The sequence below is a fragment of the Eleginops maclovinus genome, chromosome 2 (genome assembly GCF_036324505.1).
Source record: "Eleginops maclovinus isolate JMC-PN-2008 ecotype Puerto Natales chromosome 2, JC_Emac_rtc_rv5, whole genome shotgun sequence".
NCBI lineage: Eukaryota > Metazoa > Chordata > Actinopteri > Perciformes > Eleginopidae > Eleginops > Eleginops maclovinus.
The window spans coordinates 9,769,647-9,789,556 of NC_086350.1; the positions used below are offsets into that span (position 1 = coordinate 9,769,647).

Here is a 19,910-nt window from a genome sequence, read left to right on the forward strand (position 1 = left end):
ATCAGTGTTTTGACCAGTTTTAATCACCACTGACTGAGATGACGGAAGTGATGGTAAAGACAACAACTCCCAGGATCCCATGTAACGTCACAACACAACTCATGTTTTGTTTTTGTTACGATAAAGAGATCCCAAGGGGCAGGAAATTAAAAATAATACCCTTTCAGAGTAAGGAAATTCCACATCCCCAACTCATTCACACTATGGACACTTGCAATTGTTACATACTCCCCCTACAATACATCACATAACAGTTATACATAATCCTACCCAAGTCCTTTTGTTGTGTAATCATTTCTATTGAAAACATTCAAAGTGAAATAAGTTTTAGTGTGTATTTTTACATAATTCATTGGAGTATTTCTTCCTTTTTACATAGTGTGTATATTAATGTGGAATGTGAGATGCACACAATACCGTTGTACCTTTTCTGTATTGTACCTGTGCAAACAAGATTACATAAATAAATATGTCTTGTCCGCCCGTAATACATTTAATGTCATGATTGCTAACTTAATGTATTCTGTTGTAGTTTTCGATGGGTATGTTTTTAATCACAGTTTTTTCAAATTGTTGAATGGCACAATGTGTGAAATGCAGGAAAATGTTGAGTATTTGACCAAAAATGTAGTATAGTGTGACAGTCAAGTAGGACTTTAGTTGCTATATTAAGTAACTTAGAGAGTTGGAAAAGAAAAGACTAACTGAACTCGTTCAAACATTGGGGATTCATTTATTTGAAAATGTATTTAAAACCATAATCAACAGAAACAGCAAGTTACTTCTGTACAGACACACGTCGGGCACATTGAACAGATGTTAGTGAAACTGTTCATGGTGCTAAAAATAAGGACGGGTTTAAGAGACAGCTCTTGACTGTTAGGACAACTGTCTCAGTAGAAGTCAAAAATGAAAAAACACTGTAAGTGCAATAACTTATTGCAATGGCACATTATATAAAGTCACAATCAGAAGTGGAAATACTTGATTAATATACAAAAAGCTACTTAAAGCCATAAGAAAATTAGAAAGCTATATCAACCTCGGTAAAAGTCCAGAGCAACTCTTAAGATTAACACACAAAACATATTTTTACATTTCTTGGCAACATTACTGTAATACTTCAATGGTTTATCTCTGGAGGTCCATTATTTGACAAATAAGCAAAACAAATGTACACGCAAAAGAACAATATCATTTATATTGTTCACATTCACACAACATTATAACTATGGATTTCAATTGCTTTATTTCAGTAGTATCAACACGGACGGAGCTGCAGAGGAGTGGAGCGCTGAGGGCCAGCCAGCGAGGAGACGAACTCAACTCCACAAAGTAGGAATTCAGTCACCCACACGTAGTGATGCAATCATTTATTTTGACCACATCCTGTTTTTATCTTAAACATCTCTCTGATATTGTATTTGATTTTGAGTCGTCACATCAAACAAAGGTTTATTTTTAATGGCCTTTGTCTTTTCCTTTTAATAAACCCTCTCTGGAAATTATATTAACTGCATGAACACTCATGTTATGATAACTATCATGTTATCTGTGACCTTATTTACTTACTGTTGACAGAAAACAACTTGAATTGAAGGCAACAACAATTCATTTTAACACTGGATGATATAAGTTATTTAAAAAGCAGAATTATTCCTATGAAAAAAATGAGGAACTGTAGAGCTGCAATAAAGGGTAGACGGAAAATGTATAAACAACAATATTTATAATAATTTTAAATAATCTTACAAGCAAAAATGCGCAAATTCTCTTGTCCAACCTTTTATTTCGGCTGCTTTTTAAAAATTTTTTTAAGGTAAACAGCATATTTTGAGGATTGGTGCAACAAAACAATACATTTGAAGATGTCCCCTCTTGGATAAAATGTAATTATTCACTGTTTATCTGGCAGTTTATAGACCAAACTATCAATGGTGGAAATACACACATTTAATCTATACTAATAATAGTCATTAAATGCAATCCTACTTTCATGCAGAAGGGCACAAATGATCAACAACCTTTTGAGGAGCAGAAACAGACTCTCTTGCCATCATGCTGCTGGGGAACGGAAACAGATATGTAGCCAAGCGGGCGTCACACAGAGATCAGCCAAAAGACTAATGAATCCCGTCTCTAGCCTCAGCCTGCAACCCAGCTCTGGTCACAAACTTATTCCTGCAGAGTAACGCACAGAGACACCCATGCAATCACGGGACATATTCAACACATTCCTGCAGCCCAGTTCTAAAGTCATCACATTACCTAAACATGGCAGAACGCTGCTGATGCAGACCTGCAGTCTCTGGCATGTGACGAATCTGTGAGCGAGCCACAAATCCAAGAGTCATCTCTGCTGAGCCCTCGTCTAAGCATGACTTGATTGTTACAGCGTTTTGAACTTTGTGTGCAGTGTGTCCTCACTGTGATGTACTACCGCTTACTTTGAGGCTAATTAAGTGTGTCTATTCTGTTGGTGGCTGATTGAAGCTGGCTGAGCTAGTTGGTGTTGAAGGCTGCTGCTGTGCGTTGCTGTGCCTTGTCTGCCAGTGGAGACGGTGTTTCCTGTAACCTGAGGCCTGAGCCTAGCAGGGGAACCTGTGGAGGCAGCCCTGGGGAGGAAATGACACGTTGGTTTGAAACTGCTGCCAATCCAGTGCCTGCCCTCCTCCTAGAATAAATTGGCACAGGCCATGTCTGCTCTCACTCAGTTAGTCTCTGTTCACTTACTGCATTCAACCTCTGTCCTTCTTTACAGGCAAATAAACTACCCAGTGGAGCCTTAGACAACTTTTAAAGCTTCTTATTAACCAATTTTTGGATGCAATGGCAAGTCACAGAAAAGAAACTCTCAGCTTATTAGTTTTGGTCTGAGCTTGGACTTTTTGAAGGGCTTTTAAAAACTAAAGTTCAGCTATGCACTTGAACTCATTTCTACAAATAATTATAAAGTATAACTAACAAAATGAGCGGGGCAGGATGGGTGGTATAAAATAAAGGACTACATGTTTTAAATCAAGCTTGTGTGATTTTTAAATACTGCATTATGGCTTTCTTTGGCACTGAATTTTTGTATTTTTATGAACAAGTCCTGTAAACCATATTTATTAGATTGCTTATTCTACTGAAACCTATATATCTATCGTGAATGATAGCCAGTTTATCAGGGACTAAACCCCATATTTCAATGAGACCTGAGAAATCAAGGAGTCAAGAATGAACACAAAGTCTCGGTAACATCTTCTTCGTCACACCTCAGGATTACTCTCACTTCACATCTGCTGACTGTCACAGTTGTTATCTTGGTTGTGTTGGCCGCTGTAATGGCCTCTGTTATCTCCACAGTCTCCCCCCTGTTCATTTGACCTGTGTTATCATTTTAGTGCTCTCAGGAAAACTCCCTCCTCCCCCACGCTGATGGCTGCTCCAGAGAAGAAGGCCAATGGGGTCTGGGTGGACTTGGGTTGACACATCATGTAGCCCAAGAGATGGCTGCACTGTGTTCCTTGGCCTTCATACGCAGCGCAGCTATGCTGGAAGACTTGCGGTCTGGATCAAGATTAAGATCGTAGCCATTGATTCCCCCACTCATCCCGGGACCACCAAAAAGGCTGCCCATATGCGTCTGTCCCATGTGGCTGCTGCCTGGACTCGGCACGCCCAGGAAGTCAGAGACGCTTCCGGGGCCGTGAGGGTGAGGCGGCATGCAGGACGGGACGGTGTCACAAGGCACGACGCAACCCGGCACTGGAGATGCCCCACTGCTGCTCCCGATCCACGAAGGGTTTTGGATCTGGAGGAGAACAGAAGGGATTTCAATGAAGATTACATGAGTCATTTTGAGTGAAGAACAGCGAATCTGCACCTGAATCTGCAGTTTCACCCTTTTTTGTAGAATTATAGCAAGTTTCAGGTTATTGTTGAGTTATCAAGAAAACAACTTAAAAATCTGAGTTCATTCTGTCTACTCTCGTAATGTTTCTGTCACTGTTTTCAATAAAAAAGCGCTAATAACTCAATACACATCACCTGCTCGACACCTAAACACAGTTAAACTTGGCTGTTTTGTGCATTCAAAGAGGCTATGTTGCATTTATTGGCTAGTATAGTCATGATAGGGAGGAGACGACACCATATCGCTGCCAGTGAGATTGGAACTTGGTTTGTTGCCTTTAGGACTTAGTAACATGGGCTGCTTCTCTAAGAAATGAGATAAAGGTGTGTCCTTATAGTGAGCATTTAGTTGTGCATTTAGTGCATAAAGAGTCCAATATTATTCTCAATAATTCTCAAGAGAGACCAGGTAATATTAGACTTGGGATTTTTGGTTTAACAATGAACACTACATTTCTGATTTGGATAAACTTATGCTCAGTTAGCGTGGTTCCTTTTACCTGAGCGTAGTTTTCGGGCCGAGTCAGTAGAGGCAGCTCGTAAGCAGTAGAGAAGTGAGTCCGGACCTGCTGCATTTGACCGTAGCGCTCCCTCTTCCTCCACTTGGCTCTGCGGTTTTGAAACCACACCTGCAAGAAAACAATCCATCAGGAATATACAGACCAGCCACTACCAGACTTTATGCTTTATTATTATTATTATTATTATTATTAACTGTTAAACACAGCTCTCATATCTCACATCACGTGCAAACACAAGTACTTTTTCTTTTGGCGGAGTCAAAGCTATCCTCTTCCCCTCAGCAAGACAAAGTAAGAGACTGGGCCACATAAAATAAAGATAGTGAAGCAAATAAATTCTGCTGCACATGAAAGTCCATGCCCAGGTTTTAAGACTTGACGTGTCTTTAAAGTGCCGTCCACATGGTGCAATTGATGTGAAAATGGTGAGTCTCCCCTGGTGCTGCACGGATCCGCTCCTCCCTTTGATACGCAGGCGTCTGCCTCCCTTCAGGCTGCCAGCGTCGACAGATCCACATCTGGGCCTGTAGCCATTCATAAATCACTCTGAGAGAGGTGTGCTCTCCCCCACATGTCAGCGCAGTGGGATACAGTGGGGAATCCCTCCTCATAATCCATGAAGCTAAAGTTCAACTTTTGACCAAGAATATGTTTTTTCTTTGTCCTTCTTTTGAGATTATTAAGTATTTGTTGTGGTTTATATGAAGGATGTTGCTACCCTGCAGAAGGTTGTGGGCTGCTCTCAGTACCTGCTGACAGACCAGGTGCAGGTATATTTGGACCACTGCTACCTATAAGTGGACGGCAATGCAGGAATAAATGGTGAAAGGAGTGTTATGAGCAAAAAAGATTAAGTGTGCGTCCCGAGAGAAACACAATGAAATATTTTTACTGCGGTCTTGATATTCTCCATCAATGCTGTATAATGTCCTTTACTGTGCTCTTTTTTATGTGTACTCCTACATACGGAGTACACTGTCCTGGAAGAGGTATTACCCTCTGCTGCTGTATGTAAGATATCTACTTCTTTTAATGTTAAAGTTTCTGGACCAGTTTTCAAGTCCATGGTTTAAGTAGAGGGTTTCTTATGGTGTAAAGAAGGTTCATCCTTCTGAGGCAAATTTGCTGCTTTGGCAGAAACAACAAAACAAAATTGATTTGACTAAGATGAAAATGAGCAACAGTAACATTATAAACTCGATTACACATTTTTGGGATATTGTATATAGACATATAACCAGCTTGTCGACAATGCATTGCTTTGTAAAAGCCATTTCATAAGTTTCAGTTCTTCTTTGTGTCGAATGGCTTTATATTTTTTCAATATTAGCTATTTGTACACTTAAGTGGCCAAACATGAATTTAAAGAAAAAATGTACTTTTGTTTATTTCAACATCTGAATTATGAGAGTTCGCTGCTTTTTCCTTGGGGCCAGTAGTGTCCCCTTTTTTTATATCTTCCTTTCCTTAACATGCATCTCTACTGCTCCTTTATATAATTACTTGTAGCTATGGCTAAGCTTTTTTCAACAGTTTTCTCACATTTCTATAAAGGCGAATAGAGGAGCTTACGGGGGGTACTGGATGTCTCCACATGTTTATTTGTACGAATTTGTTGGTTGTCTGAATCTTATCCTCCCAAGAGGGAAAGGCAAACGTCTTCAAAGAGAAAAAGAGAGAGCAATCCTGCCTCGACTCGGGGGTTTGAACTTGGGATTGTGGGTTGATTCCCAGCCCAATCAGCTTGTGGTTTTCACAGTCCTGACATGCAATTTCCCCTCAGTCAACCTCCTCAAATCCCCCCTCATTGCTCTTTTTTCTCTCTCACCATTTCTCCCAATCAAGTAAAACACAATGGAATCAAGTGACAAACATGAGCAATGTCGTACCAAGATATTATTCCATTATGAGCTTTTCTAAACTGAGCAGGAGAGAATTTGTATCAAATGAGGTAACCACAACTATTAGCGCCACAGCATGCACACAAACCTCTATTTTCTTGGAAACAAACATATAGCTGGGTCATTAAAGAGAGGACCATAAATTGCCTCCATAAAGCCGCTGGCTGTTTTTGTAAGAAGGTGACGTAAAGAAATGCCGTCTGACTCCGACATTCCTCAGGTCAGCTGGTGAGATTAGAGGACAGCTCACGCCTGAAAAGTGGTAAACTGATATCCGAGCTTGTGGCTGAACCCCAATGTCAAGGTGAGGGGTTGCTGCCCTTTGAATTATATCATATGTTTAGAGGGGGGCTCACAGTCTATGTTATGCTCCCCTGAGGATTTGGGGATCTATTATTGTTTGAGGTTTAGTCATGTATTTCCTTTGGTTCTTCATCAGTAATGTGAGCTCATAACATCACAAGTTTCTAAATATAATCCTCAACACAAAGGGCCATGTTGAGAGTGATCAATTCAAAACTCACTAACAGTCATTATCTTATGTTTATGAAACTTACGATAGGGTTTGACTTGTCAGAGGTTAATGTAGCCTCCAATGTTTTACTATTACTTTCAAGACAACAATTTTAGCATCTTATCTATCCCCAAAAAACACATTAACATTTGAAAAGTGGTTTAACAACAAAACCATCCTCAAACACATATTTCTTTATCATGTTTACAACTCTTTTCCCTAATCCAGACAAAAGATGGTAGCCTTGCTCAATTTGTTAAAACGTGTTACCTTTATTATAAAATATATTGAGATTTATTTTTCAATGTTAAATATTATTAAAATACAGCTATTATTATGCACTTTTATGCCTGTGTTTGAAAAAAAAAAAAGACATAGGCACAGGTTATATCAGACTCCCTGAATTGTATTTTATTGTGTAGCTGATGGATTTTTCTTTTATATTCAGTCTTTTAGGATTCTTTCAAAGATGACCAGGAATGTATTTAAAAGAAAGTCACATCATTAGCTCTCGAACACAAATGAAATTGTCATACATGAAAGACGCAAACTGTGGATGAAGTAAATGTCTGTAAGATTAATGTACATTTACAAGTATTTAAAAGCTGCTCCACTGTTCTTTCTAATGTAAAGTTGTATCAGTTACCGAGCTGTCTTCTTAATTGTGATGGACCGTGATAGACCAACTTTACTCCTCTACTCTTAATCTCTTTGTCGTACTCCCACCTCTCTGTTGAAGCTCTTTTCTCTCCCTCTCCAGCCCCTCACCCAACACACCGCCAACCCTTCGCTCCATGTCTCTCTCTTCCCTCCTCCCTTTTAAGTCAGCAAGGGGAAGTGGGGATATTTGAAAGTGAGATGGGAGAATGTTCAAACTGGAGCTTGTTTTCATTTCATGTTTAATTTCCTGACGCCTAAGCCCTTGGCTTTCCGCAGCTAACCCCTCTGACCTTTGGGAGGCGTGCAGATGAGAGCAGCGGACCGAGCGCACAGACACTCACAGAAAACGCATGCATTTACATACAATGTTATATATATGTATATATAAGATTCCCAGTCGGTCAGTTACAAATGTGTTCTTTTAACCTGGACGCTCTCACACACTTACTGGAGCATTTTATAAACAAGGAAACAATGTTTGAGTGCACAAATAGACCTTGTCCCGGTTTCTGGTGTACTGAGTGTGTCATGTTTCACAGAGGGTTTGCTCTACGTAGCTTTGCCTTTGAACGGCAGACTGAATGAGGCTCAAGCCAAATAGTTTGGCAGGAAGATCATTCGAGGAACATTATGAAGTCAGATGTGTCCTCTGTGGCTCCACGTCTCTTATTCCCCAACTTCTAAGTTCATTAGAAAGGAAAGCTAGGGGTGTTTTTTTTTTCACAAGCAGAAATTCAATTAACACAGAACGTTTTTTTTCTTCAAAAATGGTAAACGCTGATGCATCCCACATAAGAAGCCCAAAAGGATATTTGCCAACTGCAAACACTTACTGCTCTTCTTTATTTTATCTAGCAGACATCTGCAAGTAAGGTGGCTCAGAGCTCTTCGGAGCTCAAAGTGTTTGGCGGTGATACAGTAATTGCTAAAGACGTTGACAGCAAAAGGCAGCTTACAGAGCCATTAAAGAGCTTTATTTATGCTCCAGAGCCAGCAGGCGGAGAGAGAAAGGAAGAGGGAGAGAGGGAGGGCAGAGTGCACAACTCCAAAAGCAGCTTTGAAGTCCAGCCGTCTCACCTCATCTCTGTCATCCAGGACCATGGCGATTGATAGACTGCCTCAGCAGTCACTCACACGCAGTCTCCCTCTCAGTAGAAAGTAGGCAGTGTGGTGAAGTTCAATTCTGAGGTTGAGAGCTAATTGTACTAAATAAACGAGTGGCAGCAAAAGTCACAGATGTGATTATGGAAAAATGCCGCCCAACTTTATCAAGACATTTATCGTTAAGCTGAGGATGAAGCTGTAGGACCTTGGCATTGGCATTTTGGCAGAAAACATCTGTATTTTGTATTTCAATGGCTGTTGTTATGAAGATGAAAAGGATTCTCCAAGCGCTTGCCAAGCCTCGAGTGCCCCTTGGTATTCAAAAATTGGATATCCCTGGACTTTGTCTTGATAGACCTTCGGTTGAAATTGTGGGGTTTAGTCTTGATTGCGTACATATTTAGGTTCTGATTTTAAAAGTATGGGTCAAACCTCACAGTGACTCAACAGAGTCTGCTGTGGGCCTGTCATATAAGGAAGTTAATTACATTCATCTGGGGAATAGATGGGTCTGTGTGAATGCAACCTGAATGTACTTATTTTACTGTACCACCACGTGGACCAGACCAGGTTCTCTGTCCCTTACTATGTCTTGGTCCAGGCTGGGAAATTGAAAGTGGCATCTCAAAGTGTTTTTTACATCCTCCCCAAATAGCTTTGATGACTCTTTTTTTTTTCCTCTGCATGTGTTTCCCCCTCCCTGCCTCATGAGTTGTGCGGTGAAGTATTTTAAACATGGTTGTGCTGGGGAGAAACCCTTGGCCTCTGACCTTTTTTACAGAGTCTGCAGCATGTAAGAGCTAAGAGCAGAATACTCCCTTAGTCCCACCCATCCCACTCTGATCTACAACTGGCAGGCAGAAAGAGAGAGGAAGAACAATAGGCCTAGCTGTCTGCAGCTCCGAACAATCTCTGTCAGCATGCCAGTCGTTACTCTCCCAGCCCTCTTTGTCATTTTCATGAGTGCTTATTAGCACGCAACATTAATAACTACAGTCCTTCAAAACAACTTGTGGAGACAGTCTTCCCATGAAGGAACAACAGTTTTTGTTGTTTAACCAAAATGTCTTACGTCTATACCGTGTACGAAGTGACAAAGCTCTTGAGTGCCTGAAGTAATTTTGATGATACCAAAGGAGGAAATCAGACTGTTATGCACTGGATGATGCAGTTTGTCCTATTCCTTTACCACATGTTTGTAATGGTAATTATTGTAAACAAGGCAGCAAATCTCCTCTAACCTTTACAAAGTAGTAACTTTTAATCCAGACCACCATGTTTCCATAATTCTTATCAATGTGTGTTTGTGCCAAAACCTAACCAAAACTGAATCATAGGTTTGTCAGATCAACAACATTTAACATCGACATTTTTGATGTTTCAGCTTTGGATTAAAGCTTAGGCTTTAATCCAAGCAAAAAGGAGTTTCACATGTAGCCTGATTTCCTCACCTGCACACGAGCCTCCGTCAGGTCTGTCCTCAGTGCCAGCTGCTCGCGGGCATACACATCTGGGTAGTGTGTCTTCTGGAAAACCTTCTCCAGCTCCTCCAGCTGGTAGCTGGTGAATGTGGTGCGATTGCGTCTCTTCTTGCCTTTGTTGCTTTCTGCCTCACTTTTGTCCATAGGGCTGGAAAAGTCAGAGCCCGGCCGCTCGTTCAGCCCCTTCTCGCCTGGTGCTTTCAGGTTCAGGTAGCTGCCCTCCATCCCGGGAGGGTCGACGTTCGGGGGTAAATCAGAATCTGTCAGGCCACTGTTGTCTTTTCCTGTAAATATGAGATAAAGAAATAGTCAAAAAGGTAGTGTGGAATGTTGTAATTTGTTCTCTTAACTTTACACAGGAAGTTTAGTTTACAAGTTTGACCATTGTTTGAAAAATGCCTCAGCTTGTCTCTAGACTTCCTATTTTACCAACTGAAGATGTGGTGTTTAAAAGAAGCGACTTTAATGAATGACCCTGTCTGTTTGCCTTGTGGGAAATGTAGGATTTAGGGTTTCTGGAGTTTGACTTTGCTAGAAAATGAAAGTCAGGACATTTTGTCTAGGCTGCATCAGTTTTGATCTGTATCACTGATGAGCCCCTTTAATTATTTCCTGTGGATTGACAGTACTGCTCTAAAAACTCAGACCAGACACTTGAGATGTGAAAGTTTAGTTGTGACACTGTGTTTCAAATATGAAAAAGACCTTTTGTGCAATTTCAGTTGAAGTGTGCCTAATTATAATCATATGTAGCCTTCAAAATCAAAACAACCTTTGCAGTTTACTCAACAGTTTAAGTGTGGCTTCAGATACAACAAGAACAAGAAGGCCACATTCTTGTCAGTAATAGTATTATAATCAGAGTTACTTCTCGGACTATTCAGCAGAGCAGTCCTTTCTTTTAAAAGTGTCTGAATATCTCATGGTGCCTCACGTTGAATCCAGGGAGTGTGTCTGCTCATCATCCCATTACAACATCCCCACGAAATGACATTCACTTAAAGCTTACATCACCTCTGTTATGTCTTACTTTAAGGTTCAAAATCCCTGTCTGTTTGCAACAAGAAAAGAAATGTCTATTTCTGTTTGAAAGCTATGTCACTACACATTGGCTTGACCTGTGACACAACCCTTGAAGCCCTCTCCCTCACATCTCTCAATCACGCCACCTGAAACCCGAGCCACGCTGAAACCCGCTCCATCTCGAGTCGTGTATGGCGGGCCTTGTGTACGACCGCCTTTGCCCCGCCGCCTTGCCCCTGAGATGTAAACAACATTGTGTTTGTCACCTTCAATTTCGAGAGAGTCCATTTTGTGACAGACCTTGCTCTGTTCCTGTCAGCGCTTGCTTGCTTTTTTGTTTCCTTTAAGGAGATGAAGAAAGCTGTCCCTTCTCCTTCAATAAACAAACAGCTGTATGAATAAATAAGCTGAAGGGGTCTGGTTGCGGGCCAGTGGGAACAGTGTGCTCTGTCAGTTGTCTCTGTTTGCCTTTCCTGCAACTGGGCACTGGGAGCGCCCGTCTTAACTGTATGTCCCAAACCAGCACATAATGGTCTCCTCCACATAAACAGACTGCAAGTCTTGAGCAACACAAGCATCATTTTATTCTAAAAACATTTGTCTCTGAGTTCTATCAACTTGAAGATAATTAAATTAATAGTGATGGCATTTTACTTTGTCGCTTTGCATTTTTGTTATGAGTAATGTCAGTAATGTCCTGCTGTCATTCTCAGAAACGCAGCGCAGCAAGGGAAAGAGAGCTGACACCTTGTGGCGCTGGTGACTCTCAGAGCCAAGTGTTTTAGTGGTTAGTAAGACGACTGAATAGTTTTAGGGTGATGAAGTTAGGCGGTGGCTGTCTACAGCATGCCTGTTTGTTTTTCATGGATTACTACGCCTTTGGATATGTGTCCCACAATGGGATGTCAATAGTCATCCTCTCGATACTGCAGCAGCACCCCCCCTGCTCTCCGGCTCAGACTTTCCCCGACAGAGACGCTAATGGAACAACACAGCTCGCCCAGCTGGAGTTCATGACCTCATATCGTTGTGGCCCACCTGTCAGACCCTCTTACAGTCTCCACGCAGGCAGATGTACTGACATCACCTTCTACCCCTGCACTGGCCTCTAATGCTGGAGCACCGTGCAATATTTTCTTTTCACCCCTGGGCAGGAGCATGCAATGTTGAGAAACAAGACAGGTCAACTGCAGGTTCCTGCTTGGCATGTGCATCTGTGAGAGAAAATGCAGTTATGCCCCTGAGCATGTATCCTGTAAGGGAAGATGGTGGGATAGTTGTTGCAAATGTTTAAAGTTGGAACCTGCATCGTTACGTTTAATGGAATTGTTTGACAGTTTAGGAAATACATTTGGATGGATGAGAAGAATTATGCCACTTTAATGTCAGTACAGTGAATATGGATGCTATTTTGAGCCACTTTTTAATAGCTTAGCATAAATAGCTGATAGTTTTCTATTTTTGTCATTATGTGACTTTTTATTGTCCCGGATACTTAATGTAGTTACTGGTTTTGATTTAGAAAATTGTTTGGCAAGTAACCCACCATAAAAATTGTAATAAAGTTGAATCAACAAGACATAAAGTGTTAATTAGTGAGTTTTTAAGGTACTGGTAGTCAGACTTTCTTATATTTAGACAGAGCCAGGTTAGTGCTTCCCCCAGTTTCCAGTCTTTGTTCTAAGCTAAGCAGCTTCATATACATATCAAGAGTGCTTTCAAACGTCTTAACTATTTAAACTATTTCTTTATGGTTCTCGTTCTTACACAGCCTTTCTGTATGTCACCACAATGAAGAATTTACTTTGCTCTAATCAACATCTTTCTTTGTCTAGGACTCCAAACGTATTTCTCTCTGTCACGCTAACAACACAGTCCTTTGCCACAAACATCTTCCAATAACTCGCATGCTGAGCTGTCTTTTCTGCACGCTGTTCTGGAAAACACAGCCATCACACACTTTCTTTTGGAGCCAAGATTCCACTGGATTGGCCCCACTTTTTTGGCATTCATAGGAATGTGTTTTTGACTGTTCTTACCTCAGTATTCATCAATGCACTGTATATATAGATGCAGCGAATGCCACTGGTTGATCCCGCAATTTGCCAAAGCTACTCTGTGACAAGCTGCAGACCTCTTCAGTTAGCCGAGGTCAGATGTTTATAGGGTCAGCAATTTAATCACTGCTGAAAACAGAGAGAAAACATCAAAGTGTAATTTAACTGGTTGTAAAGCAACAGGGCACCCTCTCAGTTTTTATGGAATAGGACGGGGAGGGTCAAGTGAAGCCAAATAAAAGAAACACTATAAATTAGTAACCTGGGGAAGGGTTAATGACCAAACACTAAATAGGGAAGGGAATGCTTTTAAACAGAGTGCTCCAAAATGTCCTCTCAAAACACTGGAGGCTGGCAGGAGTCTGCAACTATGGCTCTCCGCTCATCACACCTTATATGGTACAAATCAAGTCAAATATGCCATTGGCTCTGGTGGCAATCAATTTTGTATTTATTGCTGGACGCAGACACGCTTTGGGCTGGATTATTTTTCCCGGAGCACAGTCCTGATGTTGACTGTTGTTTCCTCAGTGGAAGGGAGGCTCCCAGATGTTCCTGAGGAGAGATCTATGCCAGCGGCTCACGCAGGAATGTAGATTCCCTGGGAAACCAAAAAATCTCTCTGCTCAGCCTCAGCTCCTGAAATATTGACATGATCATGACCTCACTACTGTCAGGATACCTTGGTATACCTGTCACTGTCTCATATCAAACAGCTCAAAAATAGTTTGGGATTCATTTTTTTTTTATGTAAGGGAAAACAAACTTCTAGAGTATCTTAGTAAAATGGTACAAGATTTCATTTTAAACGTTTTTTTTTCAGTGTTTCCATCAAATGTATGTGCCAAAATTAAAAGTACATCATCTCATATTTCAAGCAGTTTGTCCTTGAAATATGACGTTATATACTTTTAATTTGACTTTCCTCAGCAAAAACATTAACCTTTTTAAGGTTGCAACTCAGTTTAGATTTGGTGATATAGATTAAGTAAAAAGAGGAGTGTTTAGAAACAAGAAATTGAAATCAAAAGCAATTATACGTTATGTAATTAATCATGTGTTAGTCTCTCCCTGTCTGTTGTCATGAATTGGTTCCATTACCACATTCATACTGTCTTGAATCCCAGATTTATGAGGTATTTCTGTCTCTTTTGTTCAGAGAGAAGCATAAAGAAAGTTTGTGGTGCAGGCGGTATCACACAATGATGACTTGGGCTACTTTTCATCCCTGGCTTTAATTACAAACAAATGAATTTAGTTGTTTCACTCTGCTGAAAGCGAGCTGAGAACGAGAAAATAACTATTGTAGTCTTGGACCAAATAAGGGATCATAATGCTTCTGTGTTGCCCAATAGTTTCCAATGTTGTGTGTCAGTCTGTAAGTCGGCTTTTTAGAGTTTAGTTTTTTACATGTTGGCCAAAGAGTTTAACTTTTTTGCCCATAGTACTGTGTGACCAAATGTTTGCATTATTCACTCCTGCAGAGGTCAGATTTAGTCATTGATAAGAATCAAGAAATTGAAAGGTAAAGAACCAGTGCTAGCCTCAAAATGAAATGCACAGGTCAAAATGTTTACCAGCTGGTTAAAGTTTCCAAAGCATTCAGTTTCAAGGTAGGCGGCGGGGAGGTAGCAGAAAATAAGGAAAAACATGCTGTTTTCTGCAAAACAGCTTGAGATACGCATGTTTTTGAGTGGAAATGAGAGCCGTTTTAAGACTTAGATGTCTTTTCATTCAGTGGAAGTCAGGTTTTTTGCAGCTTTACATCCTGAGTCACACATTTGTACAAACCCTTACATTTATACAAGCCAGAATTCATCCTTTCAAGCTTTCTCATTTTATATTCAAATTTATTATGGTTCACAGACACTCGCGGCATGATCACAGGTGTCATTCAGGCTTTTTGTTAACATGGACACAATGTGTTAGTCATCAGTACATGTATATCCTGTGACATCACTTCCCCAAGCTATTTAACATGTAGAGTACTGTATTTTGACAGGAGGCTTTTCATACACTGCCAGGACTTTTCTTGTATCTTCTTTTGGTTTTCATATGCCGAGAAAATTGTTTAACATATCACAGGATGCTTCAAATCCCGCAGAAAGGAGGAGGGGTTATTTAAAACTACAAAGATTGACAAAGCTGTTATAAATGTTATTTTGTAAGAAGACAGAAGATGAGACAAACAGCCTTTAGTGAACACCAGGGCTTCCTGCACGAACATTACGTTGTACATCAGCAATGCAGAACTCAACCTCATTGTCAACTACAGGCCTTAAAGCACAGCTATTTCTTCTTTTCAGATGTTTCCTTAGCTGCCCTTACATTCTTTCAAATTAATAAAGAAAAATGTAATACTATTTTCATCATAGGTAGGTGTTTACAAAACTGTAGGGTAACTCTGTTTACAGAAAGCAATAATGATTTAAAATTATGAAGCAAAAAAACGAATGTGGGCAAAAAATGTAAGGGCCATATATTTCAGTAAAGTACTTTTGCATGTAAACAGTTATTCCCACACGTGTGCGAAGCCCTCTCATTTCTTCCGAGGCCCTCAAATCATTACCCAATCTCGATGTCCATTTCTGACACATTGCTTATTTATACTAGGTATTGTTGAGACAGGGTTATGTAAACCAGCCCCACTTTGTCATCTCAGGGACCCTCTGTATAGCTTTGGAGATCTGATGTTTGGGGAGTATGAATAATAACTATAGGAGTCAGTAATGCACATCTGCCTTAGATTAATGCAGAGCTCTCCTGCAGGGCCGACCTGCATTCCTCGGCTCTCGATCAGCTCCGGGGGTTTTATTTCATTCATCGCTGTGTGAGCAGGTAGACGGCTCCATCCCTGCTCTCACTGTGGGACAGACTCCCTGATTAAAATCTACTGACAGAAAGAAACCCGCCAACCTGAGCCATTACTGTGCAGAATTTCCCTCTTCCATTGACAATCCTGTATTTTCCATCAACATCATTTAAAAGTCTGGTTGGTACAAAGTAATCCGAACACGACGACATAAATATTGCAAAACAATAACCAGTGAATTTAGAGATTGAAATATATAATCACGTTTAAGCTGTTACATATCAGACAGTTTTACTACAGCTTAGACCCACTTTGTGAATCAGTATAAACAGATTTTAAATGAATAATTTGTGTTCTAAATTAAGTGTGAAAATGAGGAGGGAATATGATGCAGCATATGCCAAAAATCAATTAAAACGTAATATGAATAAAGCCCCATCTCCATCTTTAATCCTCTTATTTTTGCATGCTGCTTAATGGAAAATGAACATTTAAGTGTTCAAGCATACATCTGTAACATTTTTTAACATTTTTTTCTCCTTTTTTGGTGTATCCGAATACTATGTAACATCCATCAGAATGACTCTAAAAAGTTGCATTGCTGTGTAAACAGGTTTACAAGTTGCCACACAGAAAAATTCCCTTTGGGGGTGACTTTTGTCATCATGATGGAGATAAAGAGTCAGCATTGAGCAATATATCTCCCAATGCGGACCACACATAACAGTAAAAGCCTGTTGACGCCTGAGGGTTGGCAAAAGCCCAAAGCATCTTCCCCAGAGCCATGATGCCTTCATCTGGCTGCAACATTTTTCAATGATAACACTGCAGAGTTCTCCTCGAGGGAGGCATGTTGCATTTAATGGTGGTGTTTAATGGTTCTGTCAATGCACTTGCCAAATCCACTCACTATAGTGCAGGGGGGCTGCAATATGTCTGGAGGAATGGCTCTCGAACTCCAGAAAAAAAAGTGACAGTTCAGCTTTAAATAAAGAGTGACTCCAGTTGTTTCTCAGGAAAACAGATTACTTTGCACTTCTGATGTATTTTGGCAAAGTGTGGAACTGGCTACTGCGTGGAAAAAAAAGTACTTATTCTGCAGCCTTATTTATAATTGGTTACTCAGAGCAGTGTTAATGCAGTTTAATTGTATTGCTTACATCTAACCCTGAAATGGACTTGTATTCATCAAAATATTTAGTGTTTTTAATTTGCTGGTGCTTAGCCTTTCTATATTATTTTTTTTTTGTTATTAAAACTGTAACTTTTCCACTAAGAAGCGTCGTTGTTTAAAATGTCTATTTAAAGCTTGGTTATAACACAAGGGACGATGCACATCAAATTTCGGCTACGATCACAACAGATGTTTTCTTACGTTACATCCGCATCATGATAAACATCTGGACCTGAAATGTATATTGGCGCCAACGGGTCTATACCCTGATAACTCATCAAAATAATATGTTTAATGTAGATTTACAAGTTAAATTATGTTGAACAAAAAACCTTATATTATGTAAAGTACATTTGTAGACACAATTAATTATTTGTTTAGTCTATCGGTCCTTTCTTGTAGGTCTGTTGTCACACGGTCTACTTCGTCTGCTCAATAAAAGAGTTTTGTTTTTTAGTTTGTGCCTTCAGTCTCATAAAAAGGACAGTAAAATGGATTGTTTTCTTTAAACATTCTTCTTCCTACATTTGTAGTGCTACGGTTGGTCGCTAGACAAAAGGCTGCAAAGCTTTCGTTTTAAATTAAGGCTATTAGTTGGGACGTCCAAGCACTCTTAAAATATTTAAAATCGTAACTTACTTTTATTTGTGGTGGACAAACTGAGAGTTCTTGGCCTATAAATATAGATACTTCATCTAATAAATGTGTGTTCCCTTAGCTGTGGAAAAGTTTAGCCCGTTTTTTTATTTATCATTTAAAAATAACTTGTGCAAAAAAATTGAAACGCAAAAAACCCAATGTAGACTTCGCGTTAAAAAGTCTGATTTAAAATAGTTATTTCTTAATTTTTTCATTGATAGAGAATGGATTTGTCGTATATAGGTGATTGGGTGCTCGTTCCTCGCAGACTTATAGTTCATTTTTGGATATTAAAATAATTCATGACGTGCCTGTATTTGTCAGTGATGAATTGAGTTTTGCTGTCTGCAGACTAAAACACACTTCAGCTGCAGGCCATGCAGATCAGTGCCAGTGGTGCTGCGGCTCCAGGGTCAGAAAACATAAAATGGCATACATCGATTCAAAAAAGTTTAAATAAATTCCTACAATCGCAATCCAAGCACATCCTCGTATGAAGGAAATAATGTTATGTTTAGAATGATAAAGCACAGGGCAGGAAATCTTTCTTTCCCTGGACTATATTTCAAATGTATTTTTGTCGATGAATGATTCAAAGTAGTTATTCAATGCAAATGTTATCTGAATTTCAATAGTAGTGTAGTATATGGCAAATGGTGTACATTGTTTTGCTTGATTTAGCTCACAGTTTCCATCCTTAGTTTTAAATTGACGTTGCTGTTACATTTACATTGGATTTTTTCTGTTGATTGGAACAAATCATGTTCATTTTGATGTAAGTCCTGGTGGGTTCACCCTCTCCTCCTCTCTGATTTTCGCTCACACGTAGCTAATTACCTTCACATTCTGTATTTCACGCTACAGTCCATTTCCATTAAACCTGCCAATGTCCCCCCTTTTTTCACGCATATCCGTTAACTTGATCTCGATATGTTGACTCATAGTTTGACTCTTGGTTCCTTGCATGTGCACTCACCATAGCAGGGTACGAGGCTTCCGTTGTGTCCGCTGTCCGGGTGCAACTTGTTTCCTTCGGGCGGAGTTTTGCAGGTCGGTCTCTGCAGGAAGAGCTGGTATTTGTTGAAGGTGCCCTCCTCTGCGCCGTCCAGTGACTGGCACTCCGGCTGGAAAGGACTGCGGGACTTCTCTCCGTAAGCCTGTCCTTTCCCCGGAATGAACGTTGGGCTGTATTTGGTTTCAGAGCTCGGGAAAGTCCTGAACGGGTTCGCCTGGTGATCCCTACTCTGCGGAGTGGACGCGCTATAATATGAATCCATCGATGTCATATCGCAATATGAGACGCACGCTGCGTTCATACCTAAAAAGTTATATATTTTTTAAAAATCCTCACGGTTCTTCTCTCCCTCCCCTTCTCTATAGACGGCAGATATTCTTCCCAAATACTCATGCACTGACAAACTCACACTGACGCGCTCATGCTCACACACTCTCACGCTGCCGCATCTGGGACTGGTTAAAAAAATGAATCAGATGTTTTCCAGAGACTGCAGACTGAACAAATGCTAAAAGCCCCCTGAAGGTTTGTCGGGGTAAAGAGAAATGCCTTGCTCAAACTGATGCCGCCTCAGTAGCCTACAGTGAATCTGACACACACAAAAACACACACACCACTCCACACACATCTGAAGTATAGGCCCACAGCGAGCTCCAGTCTGCGCTATTATGCAGCCTGCAGAAATGGGAGGTCAAGCTAAGAAGGGGCAAAGCTTTTTTGGTAAACACGCGGGAGACACAACACATGACATTAATGTAATTAGTAGATGAATATAACTGCTTTGATTCCGAATGATGCATGGATGAACACAGCTACCTTCGTATCAAACTTTAAAGCATTCAAAAAACGTTGTTTCCATGTCTGTAAAGGGGGCCACGATTCATTGTGCTTTTAAGGAAAATCCAATGTGTGTTTTCTTTGCCTCCTGCATGCAGAAATACAAGGATCAAACCGGTAAATTATGTCCAATAACAGTGCTTAAAGTAAACCGTGTTATATTACATGAATATTTTCTTTGTGTATTTGCTTTAGTGAGCTAAATTAAACCAAACAACGTTAACCGTTTGACATTAAGAGAGAAGTCTGTCAGTGCGGATATATCCACTTATAAT

The 19,910-nt window shown here is 40.3% G+C and overlaps 1 protein-coding gene across 1 annotated transcript; it reads right to left on the bottom strand.

Annotated features, from left to right (window-relative positions):
• Positions 1 to 717: 717 nt before the first annotated feature.
• On the bottom strand, positions 718 to 19,388 carry LOC134875687 (homeobox protein aristaless-like 4). The gene is made up of 4 exons (XM_063900284.1): positions 18,760 to 19,388; positions 10,049 to 10,362; positions 4,398 to 4,526; positions 718 to 3,796 (listed from the first exon to the last, which is right to left on the bottom strand). The coding sequence occupies exons 1-4, from the start codon at positions 19,097 to 19,099 to the stop codon at positions 3,476 to 3,478; spliced, it is 1,104 nt and encodes a 367-aa protein (XP_063756354.1). The 5' UTR covers positions 19,100 to 19,388; the 3' UTR covers positions 718 to 3,475.
• Between the last annotated feature and the right edge of the window lie 522 nt (positions 19,389 to 19,910).